Source organism: Silene latifolia, chromosome 10 (genome assembly GCF_048544455.1).
Source record: "Silene latifolia isolate original U9 population chromosome 10, ASM4854445v1, whole genome shotgun sequence".
NCBI lineage: Eukaryota > Viridiplantae > Streptophyta > Magnoliopsida > Caryophyllales > Caryophyllaceae > Silene > Silene latifolia.
Window position 1 is genome coordinate 6,548,643 of NC_133535.1, and position 24,556 is coordinate 6,573,198.

General features: G+C 37.8%; 3 protein-coding genes across 3 annotated transcripts; 1 reads left to right on the forward strand and 2 right to left on the reverse strand.

The window, feature by feature from the left end:
• Positions 1-186: 186 nt before the first annotated feature.
• On the reverse strand, positions 187-11,254 carry LOC141604883 (putative 1-phosphatidylinositol-3-phosphate 5-kinase FAB1D). The gene is made up of 13 exons (XM_074423436.1): positions 10,874-11,254; positions 10,035-10,287; positions 9,634-9,667; positions 8,867-9,520; positions 7,954-8,104; positions 7,513-7,854; positions 5,974-6,855; positions 5,245-5,570; positions 4,723-4,849; positions 4,438-4,593; positions 2,413-3,951; positions 1,701-1,964; positions 187-821 (listed from the first exon to the last, which is right to left on the reverse strand). The coding sequence occupies exons 2-13, from the start codon at positions 10,252-10,254 to the stop codon at positions 471-473; spliced, it is 5,046 nt and encodes a 1,681-aa protein (XP_074279537.1). The 5' UTR covers positions 10,255-10,287; positions 10,874-11,254; the 3' UTR covers positions 187-470.
• A 101-nt stretch (positions 11,255-11,355) lies between these two features.
• On the reverse strand, positions 11,356-11,916 carry LOC141606975 (uncharacterized). Its single transcript, XM_074426354.1, has one exon. It carries the CDS (start codon positions 11,914-11,916, stop codon positions 11,356-11,358), a length of 561 nt encoding a protein of 186 aa, XP_074282455.1.
• Positions 11,917-22,353: 10,437 nt separating this feature from the next.
• Positions 22,354-23,823, forward strand: LOC141606976 (uncharacterized). Its single transcript, XM_074426355.1, has one exon. The coding sequence runs from the start codon at positions 22,354-22,356 to the stop codon at positions 23,821-23,823; it is 1,470 nt and encodes a 489-aa protein (XP_074282456.1).
• Positions 23,824-24,556: the final 733 nt, after the last annotated feature.

The window sequence follows — 24,556 nt, forward strand, 5'->3', positions numbered from 1 at the left end:
CAGTGAAACTAAATTTTTATGACCGAGGATTTAAGGCATCGAATATAATTAGGAGAATTATCTCTAGAACAAGAATCACACATTATCGTATAAGACGGTCTTACAATCAGACCAATCGGTTTACTTGTATGAGACGTAATGAACAAGAAATGAGCATCCGTTTACCTGTATAAGACGGTCTTACCATAACCAAAATCACCAAAATCTGTATTAATTCAGGGCAAAAGCCATTTGTTCTTTGTCAACAAATCAACAATAATATTGCATCATATACCGCGAGTCTTTACAAAAGAATTACGTACATTTTAGTATGTAATATGGCTCAACCTAGCTTCCCAGTTATCGCTAAATAATCGCAATATAACAGGGGTTCAAGTGGCACCAATATGGCAATATATGTACAGTGTGTAAATCAGATCCTACGAGCGAAAGAAAAGATAAGAGATAAGAGATAAGAGATAAGAGACAGATTAATCGTGGGCATGAAACCCGTTTAGCTCCTCTCGTTTTTCCATCCTTTGTAAAGAATCGGCTCTTTGGACACCACAAAGCTTGCATGGGTTGGAAGATCTATGAGAACACCAATGATCAGGGACAGTGAGAAAGTGAGTATCCATGAACTTTCTGAACCGCTTCTTGTAGGTCTCAGGTGACACGATGGTTGGGGCGACATTTTTGGGCATGACGAGCGATGACTTGACCCATGTCTCTAGTTGTTTGTCCCATGTGTATTGCCTCAAGTAATCTATGATCCCACAAAGTAGCTCTCGTTGCTTCCTATCTACTCCCACCAATAACGAATAATCCATCACATTTATATTCTGCATTTTAAACCAACATTAAACCATCAGAAACATGTTCATACAATGGGGGTGGCTGCAACCGTTCATATCACATTCGTAGAAATCTTGTTTGACTCATCGATCATGCAGGATTTATAATACAGAAGGCGCTACATTTTAACACGATCTCAAAGTTTTTATATAAGCCACACGGCCTCCAACAATAACAAGTCCAAAGTCCAGACTGCACCAGAGTTTTGGTTGTTGAATTATTAGGGTTAGTTTTGGAGTTCAAATAAAACACTTGTCCAAAAGAACAACAACATCAGTCCTTAATCCCAAAATGAATTGGGGTCGGCTGATATGAATCATCATTTGGAACCGTCCATGAGTGAACGCACACCTCAATGTGAAAAAATAGAAAAGAAAAAGTGAAAAACAAAAGGGGAGTGAAACATAATACAAAAGCCAGGTAAACTTATAGGTTTTAAAATCAAGCCCGGATTTCTTTTATAAAAAATTAGAATTTAAATCGAGAATAAAGATTAAAACGATTTTGAAAACCGAATTAAAACTTAAGGGGCCGGAATACCTTAAAAGTGAACCAAGTATTAATATATAAGAAAGTTGTTGGTAAAAAGGTGTAATAAATCCGAAAAGACAAATAATTTTTTTAAAAATTAAACAAAAACATTAAATATCTCAAATAACGTCAAATATTTTTGTTTGTCCAAAAGAAGAGCAAGTATTTTTGTTTTCTAACGAGGTTTTGTAAAGGACGGGGTTATACAACAATCACGAAGATTTTTTTTTTTTGGTATTGATTAGGAGTATCCCTATCGAAAGCAAGTTTAGTCTTCCACAGGGTACTGAACACAAATAAGTCGAGAAGATTAGCTCTGGGCAGTAAGAACTTACATGTAGGAAAGTTGTGTCATTCCAGACAGCTCGTTGTAGCAGTCTTTTGGCTCTCTGCCCGACATACAATGGGGATGCATTCATATCATTAACAAAGTTCTGATCCAGTAGAACATCACCAGTACCATCATCAGCAGTGAATCGCGCATGCAATGCACCTTTAAGATCATATTGTCGTGTAATATTTCTGCCGAAAGAGAGATTCTCCATGACCATGAGATCGTGTTTTGTTTCTCTGCCGCTCTTTGGGTTTCTGATACTCACCTGCAAATAATTTTAATCATTCTCACGGAGACAGAATTGTAATCACGCCAATACACAATCGACAAATAAGAAAATAATCACGGTCCATGAAAAAACTTCCTAATTTCTATTTTTGGGCGTTCGTGACTAAACTTCTCACTTGAAATCAGTATTTTTTTCTTCACTATTTATAGCCAATACCTTGATCAACTTGCATTTTCAATTTTCATCATTTTTACACAAATTCTCAAATAAGACTATCGTACGGCAAACAACGGTGTTATAGTGCTTATGTACCTCATTTATTACTAATCATTAATGAAGTGCATATAAGCTATTACAAGACCATGTAAGCCAGGAAACTGACATTTCAATATATTATGACCCATAATTTATTGGTACCAGACAAATATGTCTCTTCGTGGAAGAAATATGAATAGGTCAAATGAGATCAAGTCGACCATATTACCTGATAAATTCCAAGAATTTTTGCGAGACAAGTCTGATTGCCAGATTGGACAGAATCCTTCATATGACGAAAGTATCCAGGTGCAAACTTCATAAACGATTCAAATTCCGTCTTCTTAATTTCCTTGATGATTAGTCTATCATCCAGTGTCTTCAAAAACAAAGACTTGCTCTTTCCACCTTTGGCATCCCAAAATTTGCAGCGACTAAGGGATGCAATATAATCAAGTTCCGAAGGGCAGCATTGTTCCCGGAAAGCACGAAAGTCTTTGGCGTGTATGATCACTACTGAACACTTTCCCTTGGTCGGATATTTCTCAACACCTAAAGTAACTTCGGGGTTTATTTGTCCATAAGAAACCGATGAGTCCAAGTGATTCAGGCCTTCGAAATTGGGGATATGATCGGCAAAAGACATGCTTGATGCTGTATGAAATAGATCGGGATCAAGATACACGCCTGTTGTCCAATTTGGTGAAGGCTCGGAAAAAGCACGTTTCAGGGTAGCATTCTCATTGTTCTCTGATGCCTGAGGAGTAACATCTTTCATTGCAGCTAAAGCACAAGCCACTAAGCTCGAGATTTCTCCCTCAAAATCCGAGACAATGTAGTCCTTATCTCTTAGTGGAATGTGCAGCCTTGAACCCTCTTCAAGCGTCATTTCAGACACCATAGGTAAGAAGTCCGAAGAACGTAAAAGTACAAATTTGGGTAGATGACCGAACTTAGGCATATGACCCCTATGAAGATCCATCATGCACTCCTCTCGGATCTCCGAAAATGGATTCCATACCCAAACTCTGGAATCAGGTTTTGACAAAGGTGGAGAAATGACTCTATTAAGCCCTTCTTTGGCAGCATCTTCCTGATCTCCTTCAATGGGTATGATTCTATCTTCACGTAAATTATCAGATGGCAAAGTATCACTATCTTGAGTGCTCTCATCATTAGGACTTATATGACTAGTGACTAGATCCCGAGATGGTTGGCTTTCAGGATTTTCTTCAATAAAGCCATTATTTTCGCAACTGGACCCTTCATTTGGGCATTTCTCAATAGAAGCTTCAGATCCTTCCACGTCTTCAATATGAATCTCTCTATCAGTAGAGTCTGTAGATTTGTGGTCACTGTGTGACACATCCTCTTTCAACATTGTTTGTACTTCAATATGAATGATTGGCGTATCCACTTTTTCTTGCACTGCTTTATCGGCAAACTTCTGGGTCCCTTCAACATCTGCACCAGGTAAGTGTTCCTCTAGCAACGGTTGCCCTTGTAACACTTCTAAGACGGCTGTCTTAGACACCCCAGCTTCTTCTCCAACAGTACTACTATCTGACATACCGATTTGTGGCTTTGCCACGTCATTAATGGGAGTAGATTGGGGCATGGCGGACAAAGAAGAAACAAGTAGCTGCAAGCGCCGCTCCCAGACACATGCTTCAAGCAGGATTTCCCAGCGTAATCTATTCAAGCTCAGAAGCTTATGAACAGTATTCTGTGAAGCCTCATTTTTTATGCCGGTATTCTTAATGTTCTCCTATTTGGAAACAGTACAAGGACACAATTTTAGAGATCAATTATAGACATAGTACACATTAAAGAAAGCACCATACTCAATCAAACCCACATAAAATTGTCCAGATATTACAATATACTTCCACAAGACAAGCTGATGTTCCAATGAGTCATTTCTTGACTTCTAATTTCTAAACTATATTATAAACATAATACTCGTGAACTTTCAACAAAGGTACAATAGTAAATACTCCATCCATCACAATTGAATTGTCCTCATTTGACTTTGTTGGTCAAATGGACTTTGACCAATATTTTCAAAATATAATAATACAATAACTAACTTTTTAAAACAGTAGTAATGGAAAATAGTTGGCTTTCAAAATTTTACATTGCACGCATCCAGAGAAATTAATGGTCAATATAGACATTGGCCACTAAGTCAAATGAATTTCCAATAAAGAAAACAAAGCCGTTAAGCCACATGAAGAGGAAAACAAAATCTTACCTCGAATTCTGATCTTTCGAGTCTCAGCATGTCCACAATGTCGGGAAATCCATTAGATGAGCCATTAACAGCAATATGTTGTCCAGAAAACCGAGATTCTAGTTTCTTCAAATAATTGGCAACTTCAGTGAAAAGCAATTGCCCTTTTGTGGAGACCTACAAGGTTTATGTTGAATAAAAACTTATTTAGGACAGATGCATGCACTTGACATATTCCTTGTGTACTGAGTAAATCAGCAGAAGAACGCTAGCACATATACGACTAGAAGCTTTAAGAAAACATACAGTCTCGATTTCTTTCTGGATCCAATCTCCATTGATTGAACAATTAAAATCTAACTTTTGGGGCGGCACAGAAACATTATATGTCACAACACGTGAGTACCGGAACATGGCAACCATGGAGCCTAATCTGCAAGGCATAATGACATGTTTGAAAGTTACTGCAAATATTACGAGTGCTGTGCATATATTACTGCAAACAAATGTACAACTTCATTAATAGTATTCGAGCTTTTCCAACATTATATGAGTTGCAACTTTCTCTATCTTTATCCCGAGACTCACATTAGTCTTTAAAATCTGCAAAATTATGTTATTCTACTTTAGGACACCACTCAAACCCTTGAGATTTTCAATTTAGCCCTTACACTCACCAAAACTCTCTAAAAAACTATCTGATGTTCAGTCCCATGCGAGTCTATTGCTCAAACCCAACTTCAAGATTGGATAATGTGACTAAGGAAGAGTGTTGTCTGATATCTGATGCCAAAACATGTTAAAAAAAATTTAAAAAGATATTCATACCCGAAGAAGTACAGGAAATCCTTCTGAAAAGAATGCCCACAGCTAGACAGCCGATTAAATGAAGAATGGCTAGAGAAGCTAAGCTCTAAAAATTTGCCAAATGACAAACCACGAGCAGCTTTGGATATTAATACTCTTTTGGTCGCCTTTTCCTTGCTAGGTGCACACTTACCACATCGACTCCACATCCAAAGTTTCCCTTCAGATCCCCCAGGCAAACACATTTTGTCCCCAAATCTTTTCACTTTTATACTCAGCTGCTTGCTATGATGTGCATAATAGTAAAAATGGGCTTCCGGTAGTTCATTGCAAGTCTTGCAAACAGTCTAAACATGCAAAAGACGAAGAAAATATGTAAGTTTTGCAGAAATGCAGTAAAGATATAAGTATCACTTAATCATGCATCAAGAGGGCTACAACTTCAGATACATGTAAATCATAGTTTTAGCAGATGTCAAACTACATTAGTTGATAAAGTCAATGACATGTGGTATTCAATATTCATAATCTGGGTCAACTCTCGTCAGCATAAAAAATGACCCGTATGGCTCGCATTACACCAAAAAAGAGTGATATTTTTGGAATCTATTCCAAAGGAACTAAAAGATGCGTTCAATCGTACTGTGTACCTCACAACTACTCATAATCTACTCAAAGAATTACAACATAACGTATTCAATAATATTAGTGTATGATACAGTTCATATATAGGAAGAGCACAATGCGTACCTGATTAAAAAGATCATCTCTCAAAAACTTCCCAAGAGGAACGTCGAAGTGTCTGTAGAACTTGATGTGAGAAAAATGGCTTTGTCCACAAATAGTCCCTTTTGCAGCATTACGACTAGACATCAGCACCAAGATACTCTCAGAATCCAATAGATTGCTAATATCCTCCTTCGGCCGGATGCAATCTTCACTATCATCAACAGCGTCTTTCGTTTCCCCAACAGTAACAGACAGACTGGACATTAACTGGGGCTCACCATAATTAACTTCATCCTTGTCAACATTCTTAACCTCTATGACATGTTCCTCAGGTGCCTCATCAGAAGGTGAGATGGGAATCGAGACTGCATTCTGAAACCGAGAACCAGTCTTATTCATGTCAATGTACGTGGACATGTCCTCAAAAGTAGCTGGGGATACAACAGAAACTTTTTCGAGCATGAAGTTGATTGATGATGACGTCCTGGAAAGAGCTGTCATATGTTGCGTATTATTGCAGTCTTTATCATGTCCACCATTGGATGTCACAACCTCAGTAGAATTCTGCTTGACAGGACTTATCTCACCAAGATTCTCACCATTTGGGATCTTAACAGTAGATTCTTCCGCAGGAGACGGCCTCACATCGCTGCTGTTGGAGATAGGAACTTCTTCATTTAGCTCAACAGAATGAGGAATGGTAGACATTTCAGACGAAATAGAAATGTTCTCTCCTGCTGGGAAGCTATCAGCTACATTATGACAGGCAATAGTAGAGAACATAGCTTCTTGATCTGCAAGAAAGGAAGTTTCCAACAGAAAATGATAAGCCATCACAACAGCACACTGCACGACGCATTTGATCTTCTTCAATTCTTCATTGTGCGACCCCTTCAGCAAAATCTGTGGCATCAAGAGTAAAGATATTAAGAGTTCAGCTAGATAAACCTTTCTTACTATGCCAACAGCTTGGTACAAGATATCAGTAGAGCAACTTCTTCAAAGTGAGATTCTTTTCTTAGTACACCAATGCGAAAACGTAGAGATCATTGCATCTTTACCATATAATTTGTGGCAACTTATGCACTACATAGATGTATAGGAATTATGTTAGCGTTTCGAGACAATTTAAAGTATCAAAAGGAGTGGTGAATGACCAACCATCTCGCACACAAGAATGAGCAGCTTTCACGCACACAAGTAGCACGCACCTAAAGTCAACTAGTTGAAATAGCTAAAAAAATTTAACAATGAAAATTTCAGTAAGAAAACACACATTTACCCTATTCCAACAATTATGAAAAGTCGAGTCTTTTAATTGTCGTATTGGCATAATACAAATCCGTCCATTATAAATGGATACTAAAGAGTCTAACACACCAACAGGCACACCGGACATCCAGAACTCAGTAAGAGTAGTGCAAGACATAACTTATTGAACTCAAAAACATAAAGTAGATTTTGAAAGACGCTAGCCTTGCAAAAAAGACTTTTAACTTGAACCGGACTAACTTGACAGACCCTAGGTTTACAAAAGGTAACAATGAAACGATAACTTACAGTGCAACCAAGGCGTGTCGGACATCCCTCCAGAAACATCAGTGTTTTACAAGGCTTCTTTCCACCTTCAGCGACAATAGCATGCTCCTCCACAAATTTTTCAAAATATAGTGACTCACACTGTTTCAATTTAGTACTAAATGGCTTGTCTGAGGATAATATAGGTGAACCAGTGCAACGAGCAACTCTTTCCAATCTATGAAGCTTCATATCAAGAACGAGGGTGACTTCCAAGTCAAGTACCTTTTGCAACACATCACGTGAAGCAGATTTCTCCACCAAAATAACATTTGGGTGACAAGCTTGCAAATTCTCCACAAGATCAACCAAGTTGTCCTTATCCTAACAAAAATGTGTTAGAACGAGTAAGTCCCGTCTTGAATATGCACTACAGAATTAAAAGATGGAAATTTGGAGATTGGAATGTCTTATAGTTTTTACCTCGACCATCAAAGAACTAAATGATGACAACCCTGATGAATTAGATGGTTCCAGAGCCCCCTGGACAAGTAATAATCTAGGATTCTTATACTTGGTAGACATATGCTTGTGCGCAGCATGCTTCTTGAAGACCAAGCCTTTTATAACTTGACTGCAAGCCAAATACGTAGAGTTAGTAGGGCAACAGTAATCATTTTAAAAGGTAATCAAACCATTATTGTGCTGGAGCTCTTCAGTTTCATGGTCATACATGTCCCGAGGGACGGAGGAGGCTAGGTTAGCCGAAAGATGGTTATCGGTTCAACAAGATTGGGTATGAAATTTACACCTGACACTTAACAACACGACACTTCTTCTACCAGAGACAGAAAAGAATCTTGCATGATAAAACTAGACGAGGGAACAGGCATACAAGGCATATATTTATTTTTTTGCTTTGAGACATTTCCCCGTACCCATATCCTCTTCCCCTTTTTTTGATAATGTATGTGTCTAAAAATTGTCATAGAGTCCGAGACTTGGGTATGTACCCGTGTCCAACATCTGTACCCAAGTTTGAGTACCATCTTGGACATAGTTCACATAGGAGAGGAGCATTAGAGAATATTATTGCAATACGGATAAATAATATTTTAAGGAATAAATCTTAGGTCAATTATACCACTTGATTTGTGTGCAAGTCATACAAACAGAACTAAAGCCTCAACCCAACACCTATTCGCAATAAATTCAAAATCGAGTATGTAATATATACAAGGTATTTTTTAAGCAAGCGACAAAATAGAATACAGTAAGCTACAAATGTTCCACAATATCTTGGGGGTTGGGTGAATCTGAAACTTAAGGAAGTCAACAGGCAAATTGATAGATACAAAGAAAAAGTGACATGCCAAGCTAACGGATAAAAAAACACCTGTCACCAAGAGATCCAGTTGCAATGCATTTTATCTTCACATAACCAGCCGGGTCCATAGCTTTTCCATCAGCAGCCTCAGGCTTCACAAACGAAGCAGCTTGCCAGGCAAGTAGTGTAACGGTATTCACCCAATTTTCTTCCTTGTTGTCAGGGTCTTCCACTCCAACTTTTTTGAGCAGTTGGGACACCAAGTTTTTAAACTTACCATTCATCACATCTTCTATGGCCCTTTGTCTATCCTCATTAAGACGGTAACCAGTAAGTGCCTCCTCGGAGCTACTCAATGAACTGGGCATGGCCCACTCTGAAGCATCACCAATAGCACACTCATCATCTTCTTCATCTAAAGCAGCCATGCTATTCTCCATATTATCATGTTCATTTTCGGCTTCTGGTGGCAACCATATATCATGTTGATCATCGTAAGTTATAGGATTTTCTTCTACTTCATCAAGAATCGCACCTTCACTTTCATCGTTGTTTATATCATCATTGTCCAAGTTTTCATGCACAAATCCGTTATTGCCTTTATGCTGATTATCCTTTAAATCATTCTCTGAAGTCGACAAACCTGAGTTATTTACATTTTCATTCGTTGGCTTGTAATTAGGATCATATTGACTACTTTGAATGTCACCCTTTTCCAGAAGCCTGTCAATAACAATAAAAATCAGTCATAAAACTTGACTATTTCATCCGATAAATCTAGTACTCTGAAAATAATAACAGCACTAGAGCATGTGTATGGGAAAAAAAAGGCATACCCTTCCTGAGGGGTGAACTCCACAGAATAGTCACCTGTAAACAGAAAGTTTATACATTAATTATTCCAATCTACCTAAGAAACGATCTCAGAACCGGCTACCCTTTTAACTAAAATCACGACCCATATACCCCATTAACCCAATAAAATCTAAAATCAAGAACTGGCTACCCCATGAGACGGTCTCACATGAGAAAAATTTGTGTTACTGTAACTTATTCTGATGATAATTTCAGACTGGCTACCCCAACACTTTTATCTAAAATCACAATCCATGTATGATGTATCCCATTAACCCGATAAAAACTAATCAAAGAACCGGCTACCCCAAAAAATAGGTCAGTCACTCAGTTTGATGATAATTTCATGATGAGACGGTCTCATATGAGAATTTGTGCTTACTGTAATTTGAAACGCAGCTGTCACTACTTGTCAAATGTATGGTTGGATTCGTAGAGGGCGCATCCTGAGAACTCGAAACATTCTGCTGTGCATTTCTTCCTTGTTCAGAATTCATGTGATCCAATGTAGATGAACCAACATGACTGTCATTACTCTGCGCCAAACGCTCATTCTCTGTCGGTTCCATTCGTTCATTTGACTCCAAATACGATTGACACATCTACAGCATCAGTTCCTCACAATCTTCAATAAACTACATGAACAAGAATCCTCAGTATTCAGTATTCAGTTGACTATATAAAAACAGAGAATTTTCGATTCCGAAAAACTCTGATGGTAAACAAACATCATACATTAGCAATTTATTATTCCTCCATGTATAATTTTCCTCAAATAATCATCAAAGAATTGTCAACAAAATACACAAAATCAAGAAAAAATCAAGGTCAACAATCATAATCATAATCAAAATCACACCAAATAAAATACTCAAAATTAGATCAAGAATCACAAAACCAAGATCAAGAATCATTGAAAGTTCTAAACTTTAACCAAATTTACTGAAGATCTCTACAATCAACACAGAACCCACAAATTTAAACTCAAAAAATTCAAGAAAAACATACAAAAACATAATGCATTTCATCTGGGTAGTTCACAAATTTGATCAACATTAACAAAAACAGTAATTAAAACCATTAAAACAAGTAAAAATTAAATAATCAAAAGACAAACATGCAGAAATTAATGAAGCAGGTTTACATTAAACACTAAAACCAAATATAATTAATTAATTAATTAAATTAATTAAATTGCAAGTAATTGATCAAAGAACTTACCTTTGAAGCAACCAACAAAGATTTTGCAGTTTAAAAAAACAAAATTTTGATGTTTGATTTAAGTCTTTGATCAGTCAACAGAAGAAATTCTGTTTGTACAGTGAAATTACCCGGAAAAAAGGGTATGATTATGAAGAAACAAGAAAATCAAAGAAACCCGTGAAAATGTAAGAGATTAATATAGTAAGATTATTAGAGTAAAGGAAAAGGGGATTAAAGAAGAGAGTTGAAAGAGAGAGGAATGAAGGAGAATGGAATGGAAGAAAGCGGAAGAAAGCGTCAATGTGTTTTTGATGTGTGGGGTCCAATACTCTTATTAACTGCACGCCAACATTTCATTTGTTTAAAACTGTCTTAATTTAAGACGGTCTTAAGTTAAAGACGATTTTAAGTAAGATTTGGTGTTGAAATATAAATTTTTGGTTGAGACGGTTTTTAATGAGATCTATTTTTTTTTTTTTTTTGAAATAAACCAAAGCGGTTTAACATATATTAATCAAATCCTGATCTGCAGCATTCACAAAAGGTTGCGGCAAACTATCCATCCAAAATCTTCTACCTATGGACCATGGCGTAGCATGAGCCACTAAATGAGCTAGTTTATTACACACCCTACGAGTATAATTAAAAATAACTGAAACAAAAAACGGAACTAAACTAAAGATCTCATCGTAGATAAGGAAAATGTCACCACGACCCTTCTTCCTGCCCTTTAAATCAGCAACCACATTAAGGCAATCGCTCTCGATGATAATACTCTGCATCCCAACACGCTTCGCCTCCTTCAAGCCAAGAAGAATAGCTTCCGCCTCAGCCGATTTCACACAACAAATCCCCGAGCTTTGAACTGACACAGCCCATGCCACCCGCCCATCACCATCTCGGCAGACCGTACCCAATCCTACACCCATTCCCTCCTTCACACCTGCATCAACATTTATCTTCCACATACCATCAGTCGGTCTAGCCCAACAACACCACTCGACTCGCTCCTCCTCCCCCCTACCCACCTCGGTCCCCATATCCACATCCAAACCCGACATCTCCCATACCACATCCGTGATCCTCCTCACAACCCCTCCCCGTCCATTCCCCGTTATCAAATAACAATTTATTTCTCTCGCTCCCAAATCACCCAAAGAAAGCGGTCATAAATAGAACACGCTCCTCCTTTCCCAAACCACGCAACTCGCCCTCCACCTACTCCCTTATGCGCATACTACTATTACTCCTAAAAACCTCCATACCGAGCAACTCCCATACCTCCTCATCCCAACCACAATTCCGAACAACATGAATACAAGACTCCTCAACATCATGGCACCTCGGACAAGACCTGTCAAAACCCCGAACCCGTTTTGCTATATTACCCTTAACCTAAGCGCATCACTACACAAATTGCCACATGAACACTTTTATACGTGGTAACACCGGGTCCTCAAATTACTTTCCAAAGCCGATCCCATCGAAACGCTCTGACCGCTCCCCCTCATCACTCTCTCTCGGCCTAACAAATCAACCCTCTCGTCACGAGTACTCCCCGTCACGCGTGCCATCCCACGTCCAACAATCCTCCCGTGCCCCACTCACCGTATATGCACGATCCTCTCCGCTTCAAATGGTAAAAACATAGCCTCAACCTTTCCCCTATCCCATCTCGCCTCCCCTTCCACCATTAATTCTTCAACTCGCATCTCCAAATCGAAATCCCCACGTGGCGAAATTACACACCTAGACGACGTCCCTGGTATCCACGGGTCCAACCACACCCTTGTCTCCCTCCCGCCACCAATTCTCCTTCGCGCTCCCAACCCCAACACATGCTTCGCATCGCAAATACTCCTCCAGGTATAACTCGAATTATTACCTACAGCAGCTTCCATAAAAGAGCAGTTCGGGAAATATTTACCCTTGAGTACACGGACCATCAAGCTCTCCTCGTTGCACAACAATCGCCAAGCTTGCTTCGCTAACAGTGCCAAATTAAAATTACCAAAGTCCCTAAAGCCCATACCCCCCCTAGCCTTCGAACGACACATAGCATCCCAAGCCACCCATGATATTTTCCGCCTCCCATTTTCAGAACCCCACCAAAACCTCGAGACAATAGAACGAAGTTCATCACAGAAGTTCACTGGTAACTTAAAAACACGCATCGCGTATGTAGGAATAGATTGGGCAACTGCCTTTATCAAAGTCTCCCTACCAGCTCTGCTAAATAATTTACCACGCCAACCCTGCATCTTATTATTCAATTTGTCCCTAACAATCTTGTTGAGAACCTGCTTGGAATGTCTTATAACCGTCGGCAATCCTAAATATTTCCCTTGCTGCTGCACAACCTGTACACCTAAAATTGAGGACACCTTATCCCGTCGCCAAGCAGCTGTACCCTTACTAAAAGACACTGTCGTTTTCTCTCTGCTCACCATTTGGCCAGAAGCTCGCTCATACTTACCCAATAACTCCATGACAACACGAGCCTGAACTTCACTAGCTTTAACAAAAATTATGCTATCGTCAGCGAAAAAGAGATGAGAAACAACCGGTGATAACGGCGCTATCCGGATGCCATGTAGCACACCCTCCTCCACTTTACGCCTAATCATACTCGACAATACCTCTGCACAAAGAATAAATAAATAGGGAGATAACGGATCACCTTGACGCAAACCCCTACTCGGTACAAAAGCTTCAGACGGAGACCCATTGATAAGCACTTCATACGACACAGTTCGAACACACCTCATCACATTACGACCCAACCCCCATCGAACCCCATGGATAGCAGCACCCTCTCCAAAAAAACCCATTCAACCCTATCATATGCTTTCGCCATATCTAGTTTTTAATGAGATCTATTGTTATAGAGATTATCGAGTGAAAGTAGACTTGGCAAACAGATCGGGTCGTGTCGTGTTCGTGTTCGTGTCACATGTAAACGGGTCACAAACCCTTCAACCCAAACCCGACCCGTTTAAATCTCGTGTCGTGTTCATGTCGACCCACTTACATAAATGGGTCATCAAGCCTCAACCCTAACCTGCTAGTATCGTGTCGGGTTCGGGTCGTGTTTTCGTGTCATGTCAATATTTGGAAAGTTTCACTGTGAAACGTTTTAGCAAGACCTACTGTTATACAAATTATCGAGTGAGACGGTTTTATGCACGAATTTTATTAAACGGATTTATTCAGGTATTTTCTTGCGGTTTAATGTTAAATTATTGTTCGACTGTTTAGCAGCAGATAGAGATAGAAGTGGGTCATGTCTCCTGCCGGCGCACCGTGCCTGAAGAAGAAAATGGGACAACTCAAGCACGAGAAGGTGGCTTCGTGTTGTGTCGTGTGGTGCCAATGAAATGAAATGGCGATCCAGGCATGATCCATGGCCCATTGCGTGCCACACTTAGGCATAGTAATTCCTTTACTTCAGCCTTATTTCTTTGTATTTTGAGCGTGCCCAACCATGTTATGCCCAGGTGGGTCGTGTTGTGTCTGGGATAGGCACGGTCTCGGCTCAGACGGCAGACACGACTCAAGACCCATAACATGTCAATAAAAAAACATAATAAAATACATCGAAATGGTCTTACAATAACATTATAAAATGCATGTGTTTAAGATTTCAACTAACACAAACCAACTTATATATTTTGTATAAATATCCTTTTTATACTTCCATACAATGTTTGTATAAATAAAATGGCTTATTTGAGAAAGATTCATGTAGTCGTGTGCCTATGTCGTCCATTTTTTTTAAAAAAATAAATAAAATTCTATACAACAAATATTTAGTCAAAGTAATAGGAGTAATTTGTCAAAATTAATTGTGGAATTTTATTTAAGTTTACTTTCAAAGTGGGAAGTAATGAGGATAGGAGTATTTATTCAAGGGGGGGACGTCATTATTTCATCTTTCACGCATGTTGGATCTTGTTACTCCTCCGTATATGCTGATCTCATGCCTTTATTTTCAAGATTTGAGTGTAAATGTGCGTCTTTGGGAATGTTATGTATTGCGGTCCGTTTTTCTTAAGATCATTGCTTTTGGTCTGAAATAAGACGGATAACATGTCATCATTTTACAATAAAATATTGTTATTTTTTGATAACATGTTACCATTATTGTTCACATCATTTTTAGGGTAAAAAATGACACATCTAGTCATAACATTTTGTCAATTAATTGGTTACATTTTCTTAAAAAATTGCAATATTTTATCCGTATGACAAATAAGACCAAAAATGTACGTCTGAAACAAGAATTTGTGTATTGATAGAGTTTGACGGCGCTAAGCAACGTATTTTCTAATTTTAGATGTGGTAATTGGATTAATGTGGTTGTATTTGGGCCGAATTAAAACCGGTTGGATTATCGTGTTCGGACCTAATCTAACTCAAGTTGTACCACCGTGAAGTCGAATAATTTGGTCCCCTCCATTATTTGTTTACTTTGACTAAAATATCCGTTATACATAATATAAATAGTCAAAAGTAAACATATAATAAAGGGCACCAAATTTTCATGTTGGAACTTGGAATGATTCTTTTTTTCAATTGGGTTATTAGGGTTGGGTTGGGTTGGGTTTGGGTCGGGTCATATTGGGTTCGACTCGAATTAAGTCAGCCTACCCTGTTGGGTTCAGTTTGGGTTGTTGTCGGGTCGGGTTTGGGTCAGGCCAGTTACTTTATCGCATTATACTTCAATTTTTTATCATTAAATTTAGTTTTTAACAAGTATTTCATTTAGTTACTTAATTATTAAATCAAACAAATCAATTTAAACACTAAATCACTCTCATTTTGATCAATGTTAAGCTTAATAATTGTCTGGTTATCAATTTAATCGGGTCAAACTCCGGTCGGGTTCGGATCACTGATTATCGGGGCGTGTCGGGTCGATTTTGGTTCACAGTTTTCGAGTTCTGTCTAACCGGATTTGCTCGGGTTCGAGTCGAGTCGAGTCGAGTCAGACTTTCGGCTCTAACTAAAATTAGTTTAAGTTTATTAAACAATTACCAAAAATTTCAATTTGAACTTTATTTTGATTGTATTTAAGCTTATTTGTTACAGTTTATCTATTTGATTAAGAAACTATAAGGCCGCGAGGTCGTTGGATTGGTTACTATTCGGGTTTGGTTGCTAAAAATATAAATGTTACTGATGGGGCATATTCTGCACCGCTGACCAAGTCAACATACTGAGCAAGGTCAAAGATGTCCACAACAAGTCAACGACTTATACAGCCTAGCCGATGCAACCCATCCGCCTGTTAGCCTGGGTCTCGGCGTGACAACTAGTCGCCGGGACACATATCCGCGTACTCATATCCAATACCCCTCGGCGGTGAGTCGACAACATGGCCCGCCGGCCTGCCATAGGTCCATCGGCCGAGGGGTAGATCGGTCTTTCCACCTGCTAGCCACTTGGCCACTTGGCCACTACGTGACAAAAGGTGAAAGCCTATAAATACTCCTCAACCTTCTTTGAGGAGAGGATCGAACAATTAAACCAAAATACACTATTCATCTGGTAATATCTCCCTTATCTCTCTACAACATATCTAGCCAAGTAGCACAGCTTAATCCTTTGAGTTTACTGACTTGAGCGTCGGAGTGAGTACGCTTGGCACAAAGCCAAGCCCTCACTTCGTTCATTGTTGCAGGAGAGGCTGAGAGGAACGATAGAGACGCGAGGAATCCAACTCAAGACATTATTCTACGAGCCACGGGTGGTAACGATACTTGCTCTGGAATTACACCCGGAACAGTTACTGATTAGCGATGATCAGTTTAGAAGAACTTTTGGGTACTCCGAAATTCCGAATGTACCACATCAAAGTACACCAAGCTGATGAGGCTATTGTATTTGAAAGCATTTTATGCAAATAACTAAATACTCGTGAATTAGGGTGTACGATAATGTTAATTATTATGCAGTATATGTAATGACTTTTCATCGGTGTAACCACTAGTCAGGTTCGAACGATTTACTATTTCCAAACACATTAGGAATTTTTAGCTTGTGTTGTTTGTACTAGATCCCTAAATAATAACACGACCCGAAAACATGGCAGTATGGCACAAACTCGACACGAATTAACGTGTTTGGGTTGAGGTTAAATGACTCATTTATGTAAGTGGTCGACACAAACACGTCAAAAAAATTAATTGGATCAGGGTTTGGGTTAAACTCTCATAACATGGACTTAACACGAATAATCTATTTACTAAATTTATCTTAATTTTTCTTTATCTTGTATCACATAAATATATTCACACTTTCCAAATATTAACACGACAACATGACACAAAAACACGAAACGAATATGACATGAAATTAACGTGTTAGAATTTATGTGAGTGAGTCAATACGAACACAACATAAATAGAGCCGAGTTTAAATTAAGGGGTTTTATCACCCGTATACATGTGATATGAACCTAAAACTGAAGCAACATCTATTTGTCGAATCTAATTTGTAGTCATGTATATAGCTCAATACATCCGATTTGACGGCTATTTCAATTTCAAATATTATTATCTTCAAATTCCAATGATTAGGGCACAAACAAATTTACAGCACCCAGCTGTCTATCCATTTTCAAAATCTCATATCATCATTGATCCTCAAATTAGACTAATCAATTTAATTTATCCATAATGTAGTCCACGTGTCATAATATAAGTGGAGGATCACGATCATAGTACACTTCAAATACTACGTTTTGGACCTTTTAGTCCTTCAATCATTTGTTCTAGACCTAAAGGTGTCCATATTCCATAATAAACCGGTTTTTCTTAAGGCAACTTTATCTGGTTTAAGTGTAAAATAAGTTAAATATTACCGAGTATCTTGTTTAAACAGATGGAATACAAGTTTATTATTCCGTAAACATTCTGCCTTTTATTTTCTCTATTTATTTAACCCGTTTTATTATTTATGACGGATATATCCGTTTTAAACGAAAATTTGTAATTTGTAAGTGAACCATGACATGGGCTTTGTTTCGTGTGATAATATGAAGATGCCACGATCAAATGATCAAATGATCCCTATAATTGGATCAATCAACGTTGAGTGCAAGAATATCCTCCAAAGCTACAACATTTGAAGAATTTACGAGTATCACTATCTATGAGACAAGTGTCTTTAATGTTGCATAAGAGATCCATTTGAATGAATAATTAGGTTTAGAATCTTTGAAAAACGAATTTTAAATTTGGGTAAAATTGTTTGGAGTTGAAATTTTTTGAGTAAATGCATAAATATTGAAAACAAAGTTACACAAAATTATAATTTAAAGTACTAATTAAGATACCAACTAATATAAGCAATGGCGGATTTAAAAAAACTTCTTTTCAGGGTCCTGATTAATATTTAAATATATATATACATAAGAAAAAGTTATAAATTTATTATTTTAGCCTGAAAATTAGACAAAATAAGCAAAAAAAAATTTTGTTCCCTGTGTCCCCGGACCCCGGAATGTTGTTCATAGATCCGCCAATGAATATAAGTTAAGTTACAGAAAACATGAATAATTTAATAAAATTATAAAAGGTAATTGTAAAATACATCCCTTAGAGTTGTATTTAAACATTTAACACCTTTCAGATTTAGTATTAATTTTAGAACTAATACATGTATTAAGAATTTAATACATATAATGTAAAAATACATGAATAATTTATTAAATTACTTATAAATCAATACTACAATTAATACATGTATTAAAAATGTATTTCTCAATTATAAATACTGTAAAATTTATTAGGGTAATGATAAATACAATCCAATGGGTTGTATTTAAGAAACTAAAAAAGGAAATAAATATTTAATATATGCATTAATTGTATTAATTTATGTATAATTTATACTCTAATTTCTAAATTAATATCAAATTAGGAAGGGTATTAAATGCTTAAATATAACCCACTGAGTTGTATTTATCATTTTCCAATTTATTAATCTATGTTGCCTATGATTGGATCAATCATGGTTGAGTGTAAGAATATCCTCCAAACTAAAACATTTGAAGAATTTTAGTGTACCACTATCTATGGGACAAGTGTCTTGAATGTTACATAAGAGATCCATTTTGAATAAATTCTATGATTGAATTTTTTTTAATAAATGTTGGAGGTAATTTATACAAATTCTAGTGCAAAGTTGATTTGCACAAAGACTTATAGTAAACCGATTTTTTCAAAACATGTTTTTAGTTTATCTTATACTTATGGATAATAATTTTGTATGAAAGGATTTATGTGATAGTATGATATTTGTTATAAAAACTAATTACTAATTTAATTGTACATATTCTATTTAAGTCGCGACTCACAAGTTTCATGTCCTCAAACTATTTTTTTTTAGTATAGATATAAAATGTAAATCATTTCTTCATGAACAAACTTTCTTGAAAATGATAAACAAATTTAGAAATTTCAATGTTTGTTTTGTTAAACTATCGGCAAATTAAAAGTGATCAAATGCGGGATTTAGCTAGACAAAGGTGGATTCACATTGATGTTTTGGCATATGGGCGAATGAGTTTGAAATGATTAGCAGGTTGTCTCTTTGTAACCTTTTGAAAATACATTATTCATGCCCATTTATACACCATTGGGTTCAATAATGGACAAAGAAATCCGTGATAAATTCTAATAAAAAAGTTACTAGGATTTCAGTTCACATAGTTTAATAATGGACAAAGAAATCCGTGATAAATTGTAATAAAAAAGTTACTAGGACTTCAATTCACATATTTTTAATTCATGCAAATCGGCCAACGTCTTCATTTTGTGATATTAGTGAATTGTAATTGTAATAACCGTCTTAATTATAAACTAGTTCTTTATAAGAGGGGAAGATTGTAATACCCGTTTTAATTATAAACTTGTTAAGTTAGATTAATTAGAAAGTTATAACTAGATTGGTAATGAAGTCATGAGTAAATAAGAGGATGGAGTAATTAGTAGTAATTCTACTAATTAAGCTAATATTATACCTAATAATAACATACTAATAATATTATGTAACTAATAGCTAGTTAACAAATACGGCTAACCTAGTGAAAACCCAAAGCCCAAAAACCCTTTAATGTTAAACCATAAAACCCCTCACCTTTCCCTAAAACAAAGAAACCAAAAGGAGAAAAGGAGAATAGGCGGCAGTATAGGTACGAGTTAATCATTTTCATCACCTATTCGTCACGATTATTTTGCCATCAACCCCGCCCTAAGCAGATAAGGTAAGCATCATCCTTCCTTTTTATTTAGCAATTGTCTTAGGATTGTTTAGAATTGCATTTTGATGTCGAGTATGATGACGGGATGCCTTGATGGTCTCATGAAAAGAGGGGTATGTGAGCGGTCTTTATTTAGAGCCTAACTTAGGGTCGCCTAGGAGTGTTGAGTTTGCTGGTCGTAAGGCCCTATTGTGGTGTGACGTCGGCGGAGGCTCGTTGAGACCGTATGACATGTTTAAGTCGATTAATCTTACAAAATCAAGGTATTGAGTTAGTTCGATGATGTATTACATATTAGTAATAGCCTCAGGTCATATACGATTGTTGCGGCGGCATCGTATATTGTGTCCCATGTTTGGCCGTTGGTTGTTGGCGTTATTTGCGTGAGGAGGGTTGTCATTGTGTTGTCTCTGTTGTGCCAATTATTCTGGCTGCGGGTTGTCGAGTGGAAGGCGGGCCGAGTCTAGTGTGATGCGTGAGGTGTGGAGTGTTGCCGTAGGTAGTAATGGTGGTGTAGGATAAAGGAAGAGGAGTATGTGCGAGGTGTTGTTAGATAAATGTTAACATAGATGGTTAAAGTAGTACGTATCATTGTGTAATAATGATGGGACAATTGATTACAATTATTAGCTAATGATGATGGGTAATTGAATTATTTAAAATATGGATTAATATATTTAGTTAGGGAGATCGTTAAATATATAGTTTAGTTAAGATAAATTATCTAGATAACAAATTAGTTAATTTAGTATTAATTAATATATGTTATAAATGTAGGATCCGACTTAGAGAAGAGTTTTTCTGAGCTTCTTGCCGATTTGGTGCTAGCCAGGTAAGGGTAAATCCTTACTAGCTTTTGTATATTGATTGAATATGTTGGTTGCGTTTGAGTCAGTTTGGTTATTGTATTGTATTCGTCTTAAGACCGTCTCAGTTAGTTGCAGAATTGTGTTATTGTATCATTGGTTTACCATCTATTGGAAGTTGTGAGGTAGGTGTGAAAAGCCACCTCATATATGTTCGGGGAATCGATGTGGGAAGTCGATTCCGGGTCTGGTTGATCGCAGATCCGCCTCTTGGTTCTCCTTTGAAGGGTAAGGCCTCAGAGGGGTGTGCACACTCGGAACAGGGGATGATACATATGAGATTTGAGTTTGGAATTGGTCAGTTTGGTCTTTGTTAGTGTGTCTTTCATATGGGTACGTCAGTTTGGTCAATGTGACATGTTTATCTTTTACAATTGTTAGTTTGGTTTTATCTTTACTCGACCTTGTGGTTGACGGATGTTGCTTTTGTCCATCTTTTCTTCTTTCTTTTGATGGGCCTGCTATGACCATTGCGGTTATCGTCCGTATATGTGAGCAGTTCTGACAGGTACTCATTTGGATGCTGCTGATTGATGGTTGTTTGTACGGGATGGGCGAGTGGAGCATGACTACTAGTTATTTAGTATTTAAAAGACTTCCGCTGTAATAGTTTGGTTTTAATTTTTGAGACTTGTAATAATTATATTTCGTTAAACTTGATTATCCAGCTATGATTGTTTTATTTGATTCACTGCCACGGGTCACCCCGTGATGGTAACATTCTTTATTATCCGGGATTGCTGTGTTTGGGCACGTAGATAATGCAGGGTGTTACAAAGTGGTATCAGAGCGAACGGTCCTAAAACTGAAACTAAAATGAACCATAGGAAAATAAAATGAACTTAAGGACTAATAAAATTAACACCGATAATGGACTGTTAGGAGCCCCTTCTTAAAACTGGTTGAGGAGACGTCCTTATACCAACCTTTGGGCCCTTTCGGTTCAGAGTCGGGTCACCTCGTGGTGAGAATTGAGCGGGTTAGAATAGGAAGGGACACGATGTGATGCTTTACTTGTTATTTAATGATGAGGTGATAAATTGTGAAATTATTGTTAGAATGATGGTAGGTGGTTTGAAAGTTTAAGGTGTATTATGAATATAGATGTCTATTGAATGATATAGATATGACGATAAAGAAGAATTGGTGTTATTTGAGTAATAATTGCAGGCTTGGGTAGTAATAGTTAAAATGATTGAATCATATGATAATGTAAGACATGAATGTAGCTAGTTAAATTCATATTGATCGGGTAATAGCATAGTACTTATGCCCTTTTATGTAAGATGGCACAATGATAATATGATGTTACAATTAGTATTGAATGGTTGACTCATAAATGTTTGTTAATTTTAAAGATCAAGATGCCACCAAAGAAAAGCACTAACTTGAGTTCAGAGGAAATTGAGCGCATCATTGCACAGAATGAGGCCTATAAGGAGGCTATGAAAGCTATGGCTCAGGGGAAGAAGGAAGAGGTAACACATGCTAGTATCAGTGCAGCAATAGCTCAACACCGTCCTAGTAAATATGACGGATCGGGTGAGCCAGAAAAATTGGAAGAGTGGCTGAGGGACTTTGACAAGTTATTTCAGACTGTAGCATGTCCTGAGGCGATGATGATTACCCAGGCTGTTCAGTACCTAGGTGGGAGAGCTGACAGATGGTGGACTAACAAACAGGATATTCTGCCTTTGTATCATGATGGTGAGAATGGGGAAGCTGTCTTCGGATGGCGAAGCTTTCGAAAAGCTATGAGAGATGAATTCTTTCCAGAGCATCGTAGGAGTGCTAAGAGGGCTGAGTTTGACAAGTTCAAACAAGGAGATGATATGACAGTGGATGAGTACTATGCTAAGTTTATGGAGTTAACAAACTTTTGTTCCGATTTGGGGTTCACTGAGGAGATGTTGGCTGTTCGCTTCGAGGATGGTTTAAGAGCTGACATCTTAAAGATGATGCCTGCTGGAGCTCCTACTTCTGTGAAAGATTTATTCGTCAAGGCTGGCCATGCTGAGAGGTACGTCGAGAAGACTAAGGAGGCTGATAAGGGGAAAAGAAAGGCTGAGTCCTTCAATATCGATCAGGGGAACCAGAAAAGAGGGAGTTATAGCCACTCTACACTAAGAACTCACTATTCAGACAATAATTCGAGTTTTGGTGGAGGTGGTAGAGGGCGCGGATCGCAGGGTCGAAGTTACAATTGCAAGATTTGCGGTCATAACCATCCTGGTAAAGATTGCTCAGGTAACTTAGTTGCTTGTTTTGGTTGTGGAAAATTGGGACATCGAGCTTATGAGTGTTTCAACAACCCAAAGAATATGGGAGGTAGAGGTCAAGGGAGCTTTGGGCGTATACCGACAGTTAGCGTTAGGAATGTGACACCTGGTAGCCGCTCCCAGTCTAACTGGAGTGGCAACTATCAGAAGAATTTCAATCGGTATCAAGGAGGAAACAACAACAATCAAAGAGCTGCCAGTGGTACTCAAGGGTCAGCCAGTGCTAAGCCGACTGCTTCGGCTAGTACAGTTCAGGAGGGCATCAAGAATTCCGGGAAGCTTTTCGCTATGGGAAAGCAAGCTCTGGAGGAGGATACTCAGGTGGTGACCGGTAATTTTCTTGTAAACTCCGTGTCAACTTACGTTTTATTTGACTCGGGGGCATCTCACTCATTTATAGCTAGCACCCACATACCTAAATTGGGATTGACCACTTTTGTCGAGTCTGTTAGTGATGTCACATTACCCTCGGGAAAGTCAGTTAAATGTTCAAAAACTTATACAAATGTGCCTTTAACCATCGGAGGAGTGAATTTAACTGTTGACTTAATATAGTTTCCTTTAGATGGGTTTGAGGTGATTTTGGGGATGGACTGGTTAAACAAAAACAAAGCAAAAATTGACTGTCATCAAAGAAAAGTGTCTTTAAAGGGACCAAAAGGAGTAAGGGTGTCATATAAAGGATTTGTGGTTAAACCAATCACAAAATTATCTCCCTATCACATTAAAATCTCACCTTAGAAAAGGGAATTCTTTTATTTTGTGTCATGTCCTGGATACTAGGATGGAGAGTGAGAAAACCAGGGATATACCTGTTGTGAGTGAGTTTGAGGATGTATTTCCTGATGAGTTACCTGGGTTGCCACCGAAGAGAGAAATTGAATTTAATGTTGAGCTCATACCTGGTACGGGACCGATTTCCAAGGCTCCGTACCGGATGGGACCTAAAGAAATGGGTGAGCTGAAGAAACAATTGGAGGAACTATTGGATAAGGGTTACATTAGGCCGAGTGTATCCCCTTGGGGTGCACCCGTTTTATTTGTCAAGAAGAAAGATGGAACTTTGAGGCTATGCATTGATTATAGGGAGTTGAACAGGGTGACAGTGAAAAATAAATATCCTTTACCGAGGATTGATGATTTGTTTGACCAGTTGAGTGGAGCTGGGATGTTTTCAAAGATTGATTTGAGATCGGGTTATCATCAGCTGAAGATTAAGGATGGGGACATTCCTAAAACGGCGTTCAGGACTCGATATGGGCATTATGAGTTTGTTGTGATGCCATTC

Excerpts from the sequence above, each read along its gene's own strand:
- LOC141606976 (XM_074426355.1), top strand. The coding sequence starts at position 22,354 with ATGCCACCAAAGAAAAGCACTAACTTGAGTTCAGAGGAAATTGAGCGC.
- LOC141606975 (XM_074426354.1), bottom strand. The coding sequence starts at position 11,916 with ATGTCGGGTTTGGATGTGGATATGGGGACCGAGGTGGGTAGGGGGGAG.
- LOC141604883 (XM_074423436.1), bottom strand. The coding sequence starts at position 10,254 with ATGTGTCAATCGTATTTGGAGTCAAATGAACGAATGGAACCGACAGAG. Across the intron at positions 9,521-9,633 it reads GAGTTCACCCCTCAGGAAGG|GCTTCTGGAAAAGGGTGACA; the intron begins GTATGCCTTTTT and ends TGTTATTGACAG. Across the intron at positions 6,856-7,512 it reads CGACACGCCTTGGTTGCACT|ATTTTGCTGAAGGGGTCGCA; the intron begins GTAAGTTATCGT and ends TTGATGCCACAG.